This window comes from Oncorhynchus gorbuscha, linkage group LG16 (genome assembly GCF_021184085.1).
Source record: "Oncorhynchus gorbuscha isolate QuinsamMale2020 ecotype Even-year linkage group LG16, OgorEven_v1.0, whole genome shotgun sequence".
NCBI classification, from domain to species: Eukaryota; Metazoa; Chordata; class Actinopteri; order Salmoniformes; family Salmonidae; genus Oncorhynchus; species Oncorhynchus gorbuscha.
The window spans coordinates 58,694,284-58,712,963 of record NC_060188.1 but is presented as its reverse complement, the minus strand read 5'-3'; the positions used below and the strand labels follow the sequence as shown (position 1 = coordinate 58,712,963).

At 41.1% G+C, this 18,680-nt stretch overlaps 1 protein-coding gene across 2 annotated transcripts in view; it reads right to left on the bottom strand.

Moving 5' to 3' along the window:
* The window catches only part of LOC123998927 (cell surface glycoprotein MUC18-like), a 55,580-nt gene extending 38,600 nt beyond the window's left edge, over positions 1 to 16,980 (bottom strand). For both annotated transcript variants that reach the window (XM_046304168.1, XM_046304169.1), the window contains exon 1: positions 16,704 to 16,980. In XM_046304168.1, the coding sequence (XP_046160124.1) occupies positions 16,704 to 16,767 (64 nt within the window). In that variant the 5' untranslated portion in view covers positions 16,768 to 16,980. The remainder of the gene's footprint in view (positions 1 to 16,703) is intronic.
* Positions 16,981 to 18,680: the final 1,700 nt, after the last annotated feature.

Genomic DNA, 18,680 nt, shown 5'->3' with positions numbered 1-18,680 from the left:
GCAACAGGCACTACCCATTGGGCATAGACATAATTTCAAAGTCTTCATTTGTATTTAATTTTGGTTGACTTGTCAACTAAGGGATGGATCAAAATTGACAGAATGGTTACCTGGAGGAAAATGGGGGAGGGTCATGTCAAGGGGAGGACTCAGTATTTTTTAATCTAGTCCAGGGGAGGGTCATGTCATTTGTAATTGATGAAATTTCAATATTTCTCAGTGTTTTAGAATTAGTTGCTGATTAGGGTATACTTTTTTATTTATTTATTTTTATTTCACCTTTATTTAACCAGGTAGGCTAGTTGAGAACAAGTTCTCATTTGCAACTGCGACCTGGCCAAGATAAAGCATAGTAGTGTGAACAGACAACACAGAGTTACACATGGAGTAAACAATTAACAAGTCAATAACTGTCACGCCTTGGTCATTGTATCTTGTGTTTTTGTTATATGTTTGGGTAGGCCAGGGTGTGACATGGGTTTATATGTTGTATTTCGTATTAGGGTTTGTATTAATTGGGAGTGTGTATTATTAGGGGTGTGTCTAGTTAGGCTTGGCTGCCTGAGGCAATTCCTAATTGGAGTCAGCTGATTCTAGTTGTCTCGGATTGGGAACCGTATTTAGGTAGCCTGAGTGCGCGTTGTATTTCGTGGGTGATTGTACCTGTCTTTGTGTTAGTCACCAGATAGGCTGTATTAGTTTCACTCGTTTGTTGTTTTGTTTTCTCAGTTATTTCATGTACTGCATTTTCTTCATTAAAAGTCATGAGTAACCTACACGCTGCATTTCGGTCTGACTTTCTACAAACAACAGACGAAGATCATTACAATAACACAGTAGAAAAAAAGGGGAGTCTATATACAATGTGTGCAAAAGGCATGAGACGGTAGGCAAATAATTACAATTTTGCAGATTAACACTGGAGTGATAAATGATCAGATGGTCATGTACAGGTAGAGATATTGGTGTGCAAAAGAGCAGAAAAGTAAATAAATAAAAGTGTGGGGATGAGGTAGGTGAAAATGGGTGGGCTATTTACCAATAGACTATGTACAGCTGCAGCGATCGGTTAGCTGCTCAGATAGCTGATGTTTGAAGTTGGTGAGGGAGATGAAAGTCTCCAACTTCAGCGATTTTTGCAATTCGTTCCAGTCACAGGCAGCAGAGTACTGGAACGAAAGGCGGCCAAATGAGGTGTTGGGTTTACAAAACATTAAGAACACCTGCTCTTTCCATCACTTAGACTGACCAGGTGAATCCGGTGTTCCTTATATTCGGTATACTCAGTGTATATCGATGTGTGCTCGATGCTGCCCCTCGTCTCTGAATCTCCACTGGGTACCCAATATCAAGTGCACCTACAGGGTATAAGCTACTAAGTGCATGCTCGGAGAAGCACTGAGCAAAGTTATATTTCTAAGTTAGCTGCTGGGATGGTGTAAACACAACTAGGCTGCATTACACACTGCAATGGATGTTCCAACCATGAGCCCCGACCTGCTCTGCTCTTGCTCATCAAAAACATTTTTGTGTGCTGCCTAACCAATGGCTGTGCTGTATAAGCGTACGGTTTGATAGGCCTAGTCCAAAAAAATTCCCCACCTTGCGTGCGGACTAGCCTATAGCCTATATTCTGTTCAGTTTGAGAAGGAGAGCGCGAAGATGAGAAGGAGGACCAGAGGTCAACTTGCTACTACTATAATGTTTCTTGCACGTGTTGTATTTATCAGTTATTGACCTCACAATAAGCCAGATTCTTACACTGTGGTGCTGGAACTTGAAGCAGCAGCCGATGCACAATCAATTTTAAATTGACAGCTCATGGTGCTGAAAGTAGGCAAATTCCAGTAGGCATAATTCATTTAAACCTTTTTCAATTTAATTTGATTTTACTAACAACAAGAGGGCTTTGTGTTGGAGCCTATTTCTTCCTATTTAAGAAATAATAGGTAGGCCTACATGTTTGACAGATTAAATTAAGATATAGCCTTCTATATACAGTTCAGGTCGGAAGTTTACATACACCTTAGCTAAATACATTTAAACTCAGTTTTACACAATTTCTGACATTTAATCCTAGTAAAAATTCCCTGTCTTAGGTCACTTAGAATGTATTTTAAGAATGTATTTTAAGAACGTGAAATGTCCGAATAATAGTAGAGATAATTATTTATTTCAGCTTTCATTTCTTTCATCACATTCCCAGTGGGTCAGAAGTTTACACACACTCAATTAGTATTTGGTAGCATTGGCTTTAAATGGTTTAACTTGGGTCAAACGTTTTGGGTAGCCTTCCACAAGCTTCCCAAAATAAGTTTGGTGAATTTTGGCCCATTCCTCCTGACAGAGCTGGTGTAACTGAGTCAGGTTTGTAGGACTCCTTGCTCGCACACACTTTTTCAGTTCTGCCAACAAATTTCCTATAGGATGTCAGTCAGAGCTTTTTGATGGCCACTCCAATACCTTGACTTTGTTGTCCTTAAGCCATTTTGCCACAACTTTGGAAGTAAGCTTTTGGGTCATTATCCATTTGGAAGACCCATTTGCGACCAAGCTTTAACTTCCTGACTGATGTCTTGAGATGTTTCTTCAATATATACACTGAATTTTTCGTCCTCATGATGCCATCAATTTTGTGAAGTGCACCTCCTGCAGCAAAGCTCCCTCACAACATGATGCTGCCACCCCGGTGATTCACAGTTGGGATGGTGTTCTTCACCTTGCAAGCATCCGCATTTTTACTCCAAACATAACAATGGGCATTATGGCCAAACAGTTCTATTTTTGTTTCATCAGACCAGAGGACATTTCTCCAAAAAGTTTGATCTTTGTCCCCATGTGGAGTTGCAAACCGTAGACTGGCTTTTTTTATGGCGGTTTTGGAGCAGTGGTTTCTTCCTTGCTGAGCCCTGTCAGGTTATGTCTATATAGGACTCATTTTACTGTGGATATAGATACTTTGTACCTGTTTAACCCATACAAAGTAGATGTTCTAACCAACTTGCCAAAACTATAGTATGTTAACAAGAAATGTATGGAGTGGTTGAAAAACAAGTTTTAATGATTCCAATCTAAGTGTATGTAAACTTCCAACTTTAACTGTACATAGATTTGTCAGTAAATTCCTCCACCCACCATGTACTCTTTAAATACCACACCTCCATGTCAGTGAAGGGCTACGGAGTTAAAAACAAGACTCAAATTAAGCGGTTATGAGAGAGTATGCCGCACTTCCGTGTGCGTTGTCGTGACCGCTCTTTCCTGTGGATTTCTGAACATAACACAACACGACAAACAAGCAGAGGTATTTTGGGTATAAATTAATCTTTATGGAACAAAAATAACCTTTTTTTGTGTAACTGGGAGTCTCGTGAGTGAAAACATCCGAAGATCATCAAAGGTAAATGGTTAATTTGATTGGTTTTCTGATTTTCGTGACAAAGCTTCCTGATGCTAAGTGTACATAATGCTATGCTAGGCTATCGATAGACTTACACAAACGCTTGGATTGCTTTTGCTGTAAAGCATCATTTCAAAATCTGAGACGACAGGTGGATTAACAAAAGGCTAAGCTGTGTTTTGCAATATTGCACTTGTGATTTCATGAATATGAATTTTTTTTGTAATGTTATTTGACTGTTGCGCAATGATATTCAGCGGTTGCTGACGAAAATGATCCCGCGACAGGGATGAGTAGTGTCAAGAAGTATTAAGTTGACGACTATTTGCAAATCCAAACAGTTTTCCATGTTAATTCAACGTTATCAAATGTAATTTCTTTGTTTAAATGACGTGGAAACTAGGTCAATTCAACCAGTTTTTGCCCAATGGGTAATCACAGAGTGATAAGTAGACATGCCAACCTCTTATTGAATGTAGGCTACATGTACAGCTGAAGTCGGTAGTTTACATACACTTAGGTTGGAGTCATTAAAACTCATTTTTCAACCACTCCACAAATTTCTTGTGAACAAACTATAGTTTTGGCAAGTTGGTGAGGACATCTACTTTGTGCATGACGCAAGTAATTTTTCCAACAATTGTTTACAGACAGATTATTTCCCTTATAATTCACTGTATCACAATTCCAGTGGGTCAGAAGTTTACATACACTAAATTGACTGTGCCTTTAAACAGCTTGGAAAATTCCAGAAAATTATGTCATGGCTTTAGAAGCTTCTGAACATAATTTGAGTCAATTGGAGGTGTATCTGTGGATGTACTGTATCAGGGGTCTCTATATTGCGACCATTTTACTCTCTGTTTATGAGTTTGACAAGGCGGGCTTTAGTGTGTAATTAAGTGCTACAGTCCCACAGTGACCCGCCACAGAAAAACAAGACCTCCCTTCAAGTCCTGTTGTCAGGAAGGATGAGCCAGATATGAAATCTGGGAGACAGCTGGGAGGAAACTAAAGATAAGTTACAAGGAGCTGCTCTCTCCTCTAAATCCAAAAAAGAGCAAACAGATTTTTTACTTATGCTGTTAAAGCAGCATGTGTTCTATTTTCATTCCAAATTAAAAAATACACAGAGGTCAAATACACCAAACAGCTGTTTTGTCAGTTCTGATTGTAAGCATTGTATTTCCAAGCAGGGAGTGCTTGCATTGCTAAAGACAAATGGGTACAAGGTGTTTGATGACAACATATTATTGGTCTCTGCATTCTAAAATATGCCATTGAATGTACCATGATGTATTTAGGACATAAGTAGTTTTTATGACAAATTTCAGGTGTACATATCTCCTGCAAGATACGTTTCAGGGCCTTGGGTCACATTACCACTTCCACATTACTGGTTTTCAAAAAGTACCACAGAGAAGTGCATCAGATCCATAAGCAACTTTGTGCTCAAGTATATTTTAAATTCCATCTACTAAACAAAACCCATGTGTCACTGCCAGGCTACTCCTCTGTGTCTAGGTCTAATCTGGTAACACAGACTGCCTCAGTTTATTATCACATTTCCTGGACCCTTCAAACGACGTTAAACTTAAACGGAACTCGAGAAAAACAGACACACTAGTAGAGCAAATGTCCCCTCAAGTTTACTCCAAACTGGCTGAGTTTTGTAGTAGTTTTGTGCACTGACACTGAAGCACCCCAGAACAGTTGTCTCTACATAAATTTCGCCACACTAAATGACACATTACAGAGCCTGTCATAAACTAAAGTGGTTACTAATGTGGTTACATAAAGTCTTCTCTAAAAGCTAACATTTAGTGACATGGACTCCATAATACACTGGGAAACATTATCAGTGAAGGGTTGTGGACGAGCTCTGAACTGACTAACCCAGAGAAACCAGGGTTGGCTGCCGAAAGCAGTTGGCTACTGAAACTGTGTTGTGATTTTCAATTAATAATTTGCATCTGAGAGACTGTGTGTGTGCGAGGCAAAATTCTGAAAAGAGGAAATGATTTTCCTCATCCTATTACGTTCTTTCCTTTGCTTCCTTTTTGTCATTATGCGTCTGTTTCACTCCAAGCATCATGGTATTTCTGCTCGTCTTTTTAAAATGACTTCACAAGGATGAGTGGGATGAATTCATGCATATTTGATTATAAGATATACGATTCCGGTTCTCCTTGGAAAATCAGCTGTACTGGAAGGATAAGAGGGTTCATTGTCCCACATTCATCAACGCGTCTTGCTAAATATCACTAAATGCTAAATGGAAAACACATGCTCACACAGATTTTAGGGACAGACTTCTATAGATAATGCAAACAAATTGCTGAGTGCAGTAATATTCTGGATTACTTCCATTATTTGATCATCAACACATAGTCCCCCCCCCCATCTCTGTCCTCTCTCTCATGATCCCCTTGAGACACACTTAAACTATGAGGTCTGCCCCATGGGTGTCTGGGCCAATGACACGGTGGATGAATAAATGCTCTGAAACTCATAGAACGTCCGTCCAGCCAGTCCTTCAATAATTACCCTATGAGCCTCCTGAGGGTATAGGAACACAGAAAACAAAGTTGTTTAGCCTAATTTTGCCCTTTGTCATCGCAATGCTCATTGCCCTCTGCCTCAGCACGTGTGCTAGTCAAGTAGCCATAGGGCAACCTTAACACTTAACCACCACGGTGTGGCTGTTTTTACTTTCTGCTCATTGTTGCATGGCATGCAAGTGCAATCCATAGAACTGCATGGAGACACTGCCAAATCCAGAGAAAGCCCTGGGAACCACTTCGCCTCTTGACAAAACTCCGAAAAGTGACCACAGCGTGAACTTTGATCTCACACCAACTGAATCAGGGTGGGTGGATCCTCTACCAAAGCTCTTTCCAGTGTTTAAGGATTTGTATTGCACTATTCCACTATTCCAGAGTTATTCTGATAAGGTGCTTTCTTAACAGCAAATATCATGGCCTAGAAGGATAAAAGTTATTTTGAACAAGCAAAGCTATTGCAGACATTGAACTATGGAACACTTTGGCCCATTTGCATCTGACCATGGTGGATTTCAAATGTTTTTCTTTCCTTTGGAAAATCGATTCACTATGCTGACAAAGTGGTCACTTTGAGACAACCCATTCTACAGATGACAGAAATTAATGTACAATAAGCAGCATTTCCTGTAACAGACCAATTCCATCTCTGACACCAAAGAAACTGATGGAACATCTCATAAATTGACACCCTATCCCCAAACATACTGTCACTAAGCTATATCAGATGCTAAGTTTCCCTCAGTCACATTCCAATGAAGGTACCTTCACACCATTAATCCTAAGGGGCCACCAACTAAACACCATAACACAAATAATTTTGTCAATGGTAAGGACAGTACGAAAGTGAAAGAGGACAAATACAGAAACAGCCGCTTTTCCTCAAAGAGCCAGTGTAAACATGAATATTTATGTACATATGCACAGCCTTTATGCCTATCTGTCATTTTGCCAAAGCTGCCATTACATACTCATCCGGGAATCATTTTAATTAGGTGAGGCACATGTGAAAGTTTGGGATGAGAGCTGCTGGTGGCAGGAATTTGGCATGGTGCCAGAAAAAGCATCATGTGTTTCACCAATTGGCTTCTCGTATTCACCTGTCTCTGCTTAGGCCCTGCACCAAGAGTCAATCTGCCAAGGGTTTAAAATGGAGCCAGCTAGCATCTACGAAGCAAGGTAGCATGGTTAGTGTCATAGCTTCTTTCCACTGGGGTTCTTGACAACTCAAAGTACCCTTGCTGAATAGAATTCTTAGTTTGGTTTGGCTGGCAATATCGAAAACCATGCAAAAACTGGGCCAGCTCTTTGAGTTCCGCTGGTTTCCTAATGTTTATTTGAAAAACTGCCTCCGGAGAGCAGGACTGAGGAAAACCACTGCCGGGGCTATATTCAGATGAAGAATATTCATGAAGTTCAAATGTGCAATGAGCCCATTGTGCAAAAAAAGCAGTTAATTTGCACACAAAAGCTCTTTCTTTCAGGGGGATTTTTTTATTGTTGCAATTTCGAGCCAAGAAATTTGGTAAAAAGACACAAAAAACATACTCCTTACAAATTTGTCTTGGAGACTTTCTGCGAATCTGATAGCATATTCCAAATTAAAAGTAAGTCATTGGTTAAACTGGTATCTTGACATAACCCCAAGAACAAAAGGAGTTAGCAAAGACTCATTCCTCAAGACAAGGATATGGTTTAAGGGTATGTTCAGAGAGAGCATTCAGAGAAGAAGGTTGGGAGTTGCATTGTTCTATGACGAAACATTATCATATCTATTACAATAGAGTCCAGACCAAAGAGGAAAGTAGAACCTCTATCTTATGACACATTGCCTTGGTCGAATTTCACAAACCCTCAAGAGTGTGTCCCTTGAGCATTAAGGACAATAGGTGAAGCTAAGTCAAGCTCACATTCCAGCACCCTCACAGCATACTTAAAGCTTTAAGCCCATGTGACTGTGAGTAGTTTTTTACCTATCAAACTGGGCAGTATTACTGCATGCCCCCAGCACTTACATTAAATGTACTCTGGGGAGACAATGCTTACATAGAACATTGGAGTCACACATTTAAGGTTTTATGAATATTTAATTATTATTTTGCAATATTTGTCAATATCCAGGCTGTATCACAACCGGAGTCCCAAAGGGCGGCACACAATTGGCCCAGCGTCAGTCTGGCCGGTGTAGGCCGTCATTGTAAATAAGAATTTGTTCTTAACTGACTTGCTTAGTTAAATAAAGGTTATATTTCAACAACAAAAAATTATAATAATATATATTTTTTAATGGTTTAACATACAGTAACAGAAGCTGAGGGAAGTCAGTTGTGGACAAAACAAAATAACTACTGGGACTGTTCTGAAAACAACCCCTACCTATATATCTTCTATCTTCAGTCACCAGTGATGTTTTAGCAACAACAAAACATGTTTGTATAAATAGGGGAGTTCTAAACTGACTAAGACAATTATTAGGAAAAAATGTATCTATTCAAACTGTTTGGAAAGGTGCACGATACCAAGTTACTCTAGACTGCCTATGTCTGTCACGCAGACTACACTCTTAACTTCTGATCAATCGATCTGGACATGATATCAGCCTTCTCTCTGCTGCCTATTCACAGTACAATGGAAGGTAGTAATAATCCCAGGCCAAGACGACCACAAAGTGCCACGTAGAAAAAAAATGTCCTTGAATACACTCAATAAATGAAAGGAATTTAAATTACAATTCATATCAACAATGAATCTCTCTTTGACATGACTGCACATTGCCCCACACCTCCACCCTGTCTGTCCCTTTATCTAAAAAACACTTGTGCTATTATTCTGCTTTGGGTATTTCTATGTTAATCAATACTGTTTACTACAGCAACAGAAACACAGAGGCCTGGCAGCCGCAGGCTCAATCCACCAGGGATACCAGCTAAACAAAGACAAGGGGGGGGGGGTAGAAAGTGGGAACAAGGGGAGGGGGGTTAGGCATGAGAGATGTGTGGGAGGACATGTTTTTGACTGCAGAGGATAGGGGGGTGGAGGATTGGAGGGGGAGGTCCACTGTGGTGTATGTTTTCTGTGTAACCTGAGCAGCGTAGTACCCCCCTCCCCTGCCAATTCCCCCTCCAAAATCTGCATTGTCTGTGAATTGGGTGCCAGGTGTGTGCAGCTGCTGGTTGTTGAACTGTGTTTGAGAGACTTGGGGCAAAATAAGAACAATGGGGGGCTTTTCAGCAAGATCTCTGAGTCCCTTTGGAATCATTGGGATCTCTGCCAGGGCCGAGATCCTGGCCCAAGAGAGTTGCCCAAGAGAGTGCCATGTGTCCCACAGATGGGCACTCCAATATGAGGGGACATACTGTACAGACGAGATGGCTAATATTGCCCAAAGAGAGCTCAGGCACTAGCTTTAATGGCTATAATGGCATAAAAATGAGGCGACCCAAACTAATGCCTACCATCGATGTACTGTTATACACATTTACAATGCTAATAGACCGTTAATACCAATGTAATTAACACAGCTGTGGGCTTCTCAGGGTTCTGCCCTGAGAAAACCACAAGCAAAGAACATTCACAGTGTAACCTACTAGGACATTTGTCAACTATACAAATACATGTTTGCAAACAGCTGGACGCAAAGCTTTTGGTATACAAACTTCCTTTCCTACTACCAACAAGGTGTGAAAGTCCTAAGCACTTGCACCCTACTGCTTTTTTCCTGAAATGAACAGGAAAATAAAAAATTTTGCAAGAGCAGTATGCATTATGTGGTTTTTCTACAGAGTGCTAGATTTGCCCTGAAAGAGTGACTGCCCTGGTATCTGTCAATGATAAATTCTTCACCCCCTGGATGCACTTGGATGATTGTTATTCACTCTCACGCCCAATTATCATAGTTGATCTCCCCGTCTGACTTTGATAAACAACCAGTATTTTTCAAGGCGCTAGATACTCCAAGGCTAAAACTTCCGGTGTAACATCTGGCCATGATTGGGTGTCCCATAGGGCGGTGCACAATTGGCCCAGCGTTGTCCGGGTTTGGCCGTCAATGTAAATAAGAATTTGTTCTTAACTGACTTGCCTAGTTAAATAAAGGTTAAATCAAATTTTAAAAATTCAATTCTCATGAAAGAGGTGCCCTGAATAAAACAGTTAAATCTCAAGCAGTTTCTTGTCGGTTTTATGGCACGAATGCGATATGTCAATGCTGAGGAAATTTCCTCCGAGAGGGCAGGGATAAATCTAACCACTTCATAAAGAGCAGCTGAAATCCCACACTAAAATCAATAAGCCACATTCTGGAGATACTGTATGCATGGCTAAGCCCTCAGCTCAGGCCGGGGTGCCCTGACTGCTGGATGCCTCTTTGATATACTGTCTGTGCCTGGTTTATTTTTTTATAGTGTAGCAAAGACGTTCAACCAAAATCTAAAGCTATGGGTATGTAACCACAATCATTTGTGGGTGGGCTTACAACGAAAGTATCATGCTTCTAAAGTGCAAGAGGTCCAATGTAGAAGGTAAAACCAAACAACTCAAGACTATCTTGTCTTCAGATCAGCACACAGCCTCTAGACCCCTGCCTACAGATCTAGATGGATTTGGGATTAGGATGACCCCCCTTCTATAATCAAAGCCCAGGTGGAGCAACATGGGGCCCTTAGAAGCTCCTACTCATTGTTTTGGTCCACACTTCAGCGGGCAACTTCAAATGGTGCAGGGGGGTGGACCGATTTGGGGCTTCCCTCAGTCTCCGTACTCCTGTCTCACCTCATCATTGCTCAGGGGGCTTATCACAGCGAGGCTCAGGGCCTAACTCCATGGCTCCTTGGCCTTGATGAATGAGCCTCCAGAATGAGAGGTGTCATGGTCGTCTCAGCTCCTGAATGCAGCTGTCAGGGCTGTAGACGTCCGAAGTCAATCAGAATAAAAGATCCGGAAGTTTCAATGAATGGTTTGGTAAAGTCCCAGCACCAAGCAAAAAGTAATTGGCAATATAAACTGCGATGCTTGGCCAAAAAAAGTCTGCTGAGATGTGCTGCAAGTAGATTAGTGCAGAGTGCACCAACAAAAAGACTTTAAGCTTTGAGACATTCTATTATCTACTCGATATCAAATAGGCCTATCAGTTCAAGAGCATATTCGCGACCAATACCATTTTTGGTGTACTTTTTTGTCAGTATTTCCATCAGTATCAGTACTATTTCAAGGCCCTGTTTTAAGCCCATGGGCTCAGACAGCACCCTCTCTCTAATGAACACAAAGAGTCAGTATATTTGAATATTTGCCTGCCGTGGCTAGCTGTCACTCAGGCTAAAGCAGTAATGCTGTGTGGACGAGGCCCACAGCAGCACACATCCCAGCTGCCTCTGTACAGCACACGGCAAATCCACCAAATTTCCACAGCTGCCCATTTCTGTAACGGAAGAGACATGAAAAAAAGATAGGTAAAGTCAAGAAAGGTGCCTATTGGCATTGTATGTTCTCATGGCATTGAGAAGTGTCTGACTGCTGGAGCTAGAAGACCATTGTTCAGCTAAACTTCTGTTCTTTCACTCTTGGCCTCAAAAAAGAAGACTTCATTTTATAGATTATGCTTCTCCTCTGTAGGAAAGTGTAACCGATGTGAAATGTGAAATGGCTAGCTAGTTAGCGGTGGTGTGCGCTAATAACATTTCAATCGGTGATGTCACTCGCTCTGAAACCTGAAGTAGTTGTTCCTCTTGCTCTGCAAGGGCCGTGGCGTTTATGGCGCGATGGGTAACGATGCTTCGTGGGTGTCAGTTGTCTGTGTATGCAGAGGGTCCCTGGTTTGAGCCCGGGGCAAGGAGACAGACGAAAGCTAAACTGTTACATTGATGCTGTTGACCCGGGTCACTGCTTGCTGCAGAAAAGGAGGAGGTCAAAAGGGGGGTGAGTGTAACCGATGTGAAATGGCTAGCTAGTTAGCGGTGGTGCATGCTAATAGCGTTTCAATTGGTTCTCCACTCATTACCAGTATTAACTGCACCTGTTTGAACTCGTTACCTGTATAAAAGACACCTGTCCACACACTCAATCAAACAGACTCCAACCTCTCCACAATGGCCAAGACCAGAGAGCTGTGTAAGGACATTAGGGATACACTATTCCCAGTTAAGAAGTTTTAGGTAGTAGTTATTATAGGACTATTTCTATCTATACCATTTGTATTTCATATACCTTTGACTATTGGATGTTCTTATAGGCACTATAGTATTGCCAGCCTAATCTCGGGAGATGATAGGCTTGTAGTCATAAACAGTGCAATGCTTGAAGCATTGCGAAGAGCTGCTGGCAAACTCAGGAAAGTGCTGTTTGAATGAATGCTTACGAGCCTGCTGCTGCCTACCACCGCTGTCAGACTGCTCTACCAAATATCAAATCATAGACTTAATTGTAATATAATAAACACACAGAAATACGAGCCTTAGGTCATTAATATGGTCAAATCCGGAAACTATAATTTCGAAAACAAAATGTTAATTCTTTCAGTAAAATAAGTCTAAATATTGCTGTTACATTGCACAACCTTCAATGTAATGTAATAATTATGTGCAATTCTGGCAAATTAATTACGGTTTTGTTAGAAAGAAATGGTCTTCACACAGTTCGCAACAAGCCAGGTGGCCCAAACTGCTGCATATGAGTTCACAGTTGTCTTGAACGCACTGAAGTTGGAGATTTCTGAGTTTCCGGTTGTCTTGAACACGGCATTAGTCTCAGCAAAGGGAGGGAGAGAGCAGCAGACGGTCCGCCTCTCACAGTCCCTGCCTACTCTCTTCTTCCTTTCCTCGGAAGAGACTGACCTGATGGTGAAACTCTAGTCGCACCACATCTGTCTCAGGCACATATCCATGTTGTTCCAATGCGAGCTGCTAATTATAATAAAAACGCAGGGCTATTGATACACTTGGCTACTCATTCATTGCAGCTGCAGCGCAAGTGGAAGTAGAGAGAAGCAAGTTTTATGTTTGTAATAGTGTTGAATAAAAACAGTGTTACCAGTGCTGACTAAAACTTACGACATGAACTCACTCCTAAAAACTGCACCTCTTTGCTGTATTCTTTGACAGACTCTCTCTGGTCATGGATTTAAAAGTTATTAAACCTCATGCAGGCTAGTATCAAACTTTGTTGTGGCCGGGGTCATGAAAACTGTGTAAGCTGCAGGTGGGCATGGTAATTTGAACTGTCGATTGGCCAGTGCAGCAGGCACACTCCATTTAGCCACAGATCTCCCGGTCCACCGGGAAGGCGGAGTTGGTCTTTTCAGACAAATTAAATAGTTTAAAATGGGAACACTTTGCCTACCTGGTGCACAGGGTTTTTTGAATGAAGTGTACCCACCGCCAACAGCGCAACACACAAAAAAGGTATGCAACCCTTCATCGTTGGCTTTTCTACAAAAATGTTTGGTGATCGACTAGAAATGCCAGTTGGCATGACTAGCTGGTGACCACTGATTTAGACCATCCAGAATGAATTATCCTGTTGCTGCCCCCTGTTGGATGTCTATGACATTACATCATATGGTGACTGAAGTGACGATTAACATTCAATTGCATTATGCTCCAATGAGCATGCTGAGTTCCCCCATCAGCAAGTGACATGTCGATATCTCAGCCAGGGGCTCTGGTTAATAACATTATATCTTATCTAGATGTACGCCAGAGAACCACTAGCAGCTGTGTATTACTATGCCATGAATGTTTACATTCATGATGAATAGTGTGTAATCTGGGGAGCTGTTCAAATGGATTTTAGGGAGGGCTGAGGGCTCCTTTCCTCACTAAAAGAATGACTGCCAAAATGAAGAAAAGTTTTATTCCGTCTCAAAAAACTCTCTCGCTCCCTCCCCCCTCTTTCTAGAAGAAGGAGATCATTGAAGATGTGAAGTGAACATCTTCCTCCACCAAAGAGCCTTTGAAAAGGTCCATTGAATTTCCTTCTGTTGTTTTAAAAGCATCCTTTAAGATGCCTTCTTTAATTTCATTTTTTGGGTCATCTGAGTTCAGTTCCAAATACATACTTAAAGGACTATAATAATTATAAGGTTTTAAACTGTAAGGAGAAGCAGTGCTGCATTGTTGACGAACCTAGCAGTGTGCAAAGAATGGTCTCTGAGGGGGAACAGCATCCCATTGTGCTTCCATCAGCAGAGGTCAGGGGCTGCTCCATCAAGCAGGAAGCAGGCTGCTTAATGAGTGGGCATAGGCCTACTGAAGCTCCTATGATGGGGGCCAGTAATGTACTTCCATATTCCAATGATGGCTTAATTTGAAGTTCATTATTTCCTTCATCTAAATTATTATTAGAATCTATTCGGAACTGGGACAATGCATCAAGAAATATGGAGAGAAATGCAACCCAAAATGCAACCATACAAATAACGGCAGGTTATGTGTCATTCAAAGAAAGCCAGGCCTGTTTTCTCTGCTCAGTGAGCACTACCTTCTTGTGTTTTGTTTTGATGATTTGGTTCTCTAAAACGTAATTAAAGAATATCCTACCTTAGGAGCCTGATTATAGATTTTGTGTCAGTTACTGTTAGTCCTGAAATTACCTCATGTTTTGAGTTACATTAAAAGGCAGGCACAAACTAGGCATGCATGTTCGATATCAATTCAGTTTAACCTGTATTTTTCAATATTCACACAGTAGGCCAATTTTGTTGAATTCCTTGTATTGAAATGCAGTTATCTTCTATTAAGAATTTGTAATACAAGTACCTTGATTAAGGAGCGAACCCTTTTTTTCAATTTTCGCCAAAATGACATACCCAAATCTAACTGCCTGTAGCTCAGGACCTGAAGCAAGGATATGCATATTCTTGATACCACTTGAAAGGAAACACTTTGAAGTTTATGGAAATGTGAAGTTAATGTAGGAGAATATGACACATTAGATCTGGTAAAAGATAATACAAAGAAAAAAGTGTTTATTTTATTTTATTTTGTTCCATCATCTTTGAAATGCAAGAGAAAGGTCCAAATGTATTATTCCAGCTTAGGTGCAATTTCGTATGTGCAAAGTTTTAGACTGATCCAATGAGCCATTGTATTTCTGTTCAAAGTGTTGTATCAAGTCTACCCAAATGGGCCTAATTGGTTTATTGATACATTTTCAAGTTCATAACTGTGCACTCTCCTCAAACAATAGCATAGTATTCTTTCACTGTAATAGCTACTGTAAATTGGACAGTGTAGTTCGATTAAAAATGCTAATTGAGGATGGGAATCCGACTCACAACCGTCCCTGTTTAGGTTCTTCAGAGGGGCCAAGGGTTTCTATCTTTAGTCAATAATCCAAAAACAAACAGCTTTACCTCATCTCTCAGGGGGGCGAGGAGGATTAAGTGGAGATGACCCAATTAAGACAAGGTTAAAAGAGGAAAAAACTGTGTTCGGAGGCTAAATTAAGGATAAGGCCAGAGCAGAGTGAGTGTTGTCCTGTTGTGAAGTGGTGGAGGGAGAGGGGGAGAATCAATCAAGCCCTTTTAACATCAGCCGATGTCACAAAGTGCTATACAGAAACCCAGCCTAAAACCCCAAACAGCAAGCAAAGCAGATGTAGAAGCATGAGAGGGAGGACCACACCATACTCAGGTAGATTAATGAACAGGTGAGTGTCAGTGGAAGTGTTTCCCCTATATGCATTTAGCAGCAGCACACCAGGATATGCATTTTGCAACTGCACACCATGAGGATTTAGTTGATGGGGAGCAAAGGTTGTGGGGGTCTGGTGAGCAGCAGGGTCAGACCATGAAAAGAGCACTCACACACACTGTTAAGGTGAGCTGCACTTAGTAAAAGCAACACTCAAACCCAACCCATCTTCGCTTAGAGCGTGCATGCACACATACATACACTTGCATGCACAAATACAAACTCACTGTCCTGTAATTTCTTATGATTTTTTATCAAAGCTGGCAAAGTACACACAACAGAGCTCTAAACACACACACACATGTGTATATATAAGGCGCGTGGTTGCCCGAGAGATGAAAAACACAGATATGCCATTGATAGCTCTGGAAAAACAACTCCTAATTAAACCATTTAAACCTCTTGATCGTTCGTTGGAGAGGGCAGTCTGACATTTAAAACCAGCAAATATCATATGATAATATTGGTGAGCAAATTATGTTCATAATGCAAAAACACAACAAGGTTTAATACCCAGAATTCCACATTTAACACGTGCATGATGATTGACAACGTGATTTCATAGTCACACTGGCCATGGTGCCAATTTAGTAACTGCAATTAAAACCGTATAACTAAAGTAAAGGTTCAGTTAACTCTGGCTACGTCAAGTTTTTTCTAGTTTGGGAAAGGGACGCTTTTTCATTTCCCAAAAACATGCGACTCCAACGGTTCACATTACAACATTTGCATTTTATACAGTTGCACTTGCTCCTAAAATAAGCAACAACAACTTAACTAAAAGTGTGTAGCCTATTATTACTAAATAACTGTCCACAGCTTCGCAGAAGAGTCAAATATATGCTACTAGGTTTTAATGTGACTGCAACGAAATAAATTACATTTACATTAAAAACAGCCAAATATCGAAAGCCAAGGTTAGGCTGCTACAGCATCCCTCACTCAGTCGAAGTGCATCCCATTCAAACGGTACCCCTTGTAAACATTCGTTAAATCCGCGAGAAAAGTTTCCCAAAATCTAAAACAAAGAAAACATACGTTATTTGTCTTACTTACCATTCAATCTGAGGGAACAAACAATAAGAAACACCAATATGAACGAGTTCTTTGGGAAAGCCATTCTGTTCCTCCCGTCTTATCCAGTCCTTTCAAAATGAAACGTAGTTAGTCAACTTGGTCCGCGCGCACAAAGAAAGAGCGAGTCAAGTCTGGACGGCTGTGAAGGAAAGGGAGGGAGGGAGTCGTGTTGCAGAAGGTTTGTCGTCTATTGTACTGTAGTACTGTAGTACTTTGTACTTTGATTTCCAAATTCCATCCCCCCTCCTCTTGTATTTAGTGGGTAACGGTAACACGATTGCTTTTCTTGCGAGAAAATGTATCTATAACAGTAGGGACGCTAAGCCTATCATCATTGCCTGGAATAACACCTCTTGGCCAAAATGGTATTCTCTCATTTGGCTATATTTACATTGGGGTGTATAAGTAACTAGGTGCTTTGATAAATGAGAAAATGTGATTTATTGTGCACATTAACCCTAAACCATTTCTATGATGATATACCTCATGAATAATCATCCAATCATGAAATGCAAGGACATAAAAGGATTGGAACAATCAATTCACATTCTATTCCATTAAAATAATCCTTTGTTCTCTCTATAGGTAGAAATACTGTACATTTGAAAAATATTGGAAGAAATACATTGTCCACCAATGGGTCCTTGTAAACATAGTAGTGACCCCAACTCTCCACCCGAGTAAAGGGGCTTCTCTGGGGCGGATCAGTTTGCAGGTCGTTAACAACCTCTGTTTTTTTCATCACTGGACTGTCACCTCAGCTAACAGCTGCAGCAGAGAGGGGCTCCAGAGTAAGGCTCCCACTCCAGCTGTCCTGCGGGGTTGGGTCCCCGTCTATAGATCACTACTAGCCTGGCCTGGGACACATTGCAGGGGAATATAGGGTTACAAATGGAGGGAAAATCAACCCATTGGGCAGAAATGAAGAACAGTCTTCAGTGGCGGCAATAAAGCTATGTTGAACAATAGATGTAACAGGACACAGTATGTTCTGTTTTTACTTTATTTGATGCTGTGCAGGATATCTTGTTCAGCAAAACATTTTCTTTTTGATTTGTTAAAGCGTTCAATCTCCTCAATTATTGTATATTTAGACTTCTAAATCATATTTATACTTAATTTATACTTCTCAGAAGGACTACATCAGAAATAATGGTAAACAATTAGAAAACGTTTAGTTTTTACTCAAGATGTTCCATTTACAAAATGGGCTCTAGAGGTACCGTCTACACTGACAAAGGTACTCTCAGTGTAGTTAAGGTCACCTTCTACATCCATCACACACTCCGCATGCATCACACTGTGTGAGTGTGTTTGTTCACCTACAGATGCAAAAGCACTCATCACTGTACACAGCACCTGCAGATGCAAAAGCACTCATCACTGTACACAGCAGCAATTCACCCTGCAACCACCCCTGCCAAGTGCAGCAAATCTTGGCCAGTGGATTTAGAAAGAGGGCAAAAAGGCAGAGTGTAGCACAGTCCCTTGAGGCCAAGGTACAGTCTACAGAGCAGTGAAGGCAAATCTGAAGCAAATGAGAAAGGGCCTTTGAAGTGGATATAGAGCCCAGGCCCCCTCTGAAATCCCTTATTTTCCCTGTGATAGAGGCAGAAAAAGACAATTCCATGTTGAAATGTCATTTTCTCCATCTCAAATCAATTGTATCTCTTGCACCCTCTTTCCATCTATCCCTCTCTTTTTTGACCTCTCTCTCTCTCTCTCTCTCTCTCTCTCTCTCTCTCTCTCTCTCTCTCTCCCCATGTTGTATCAGAGTTTCCCATCTGTCTCTCACACTGTTGTGTCTTCGGAGAGCAAACAGAGAGGGAGGGAGAGATAGGAGGGAGTGACAGTGAGGATTTAATGGTCAAACACCATTAACACACACACTGATTATTTTACCAGGTGACAGGTGCCAGTTCAGATGATCTGCACACTCTCGTTAAGTCTCCAAGT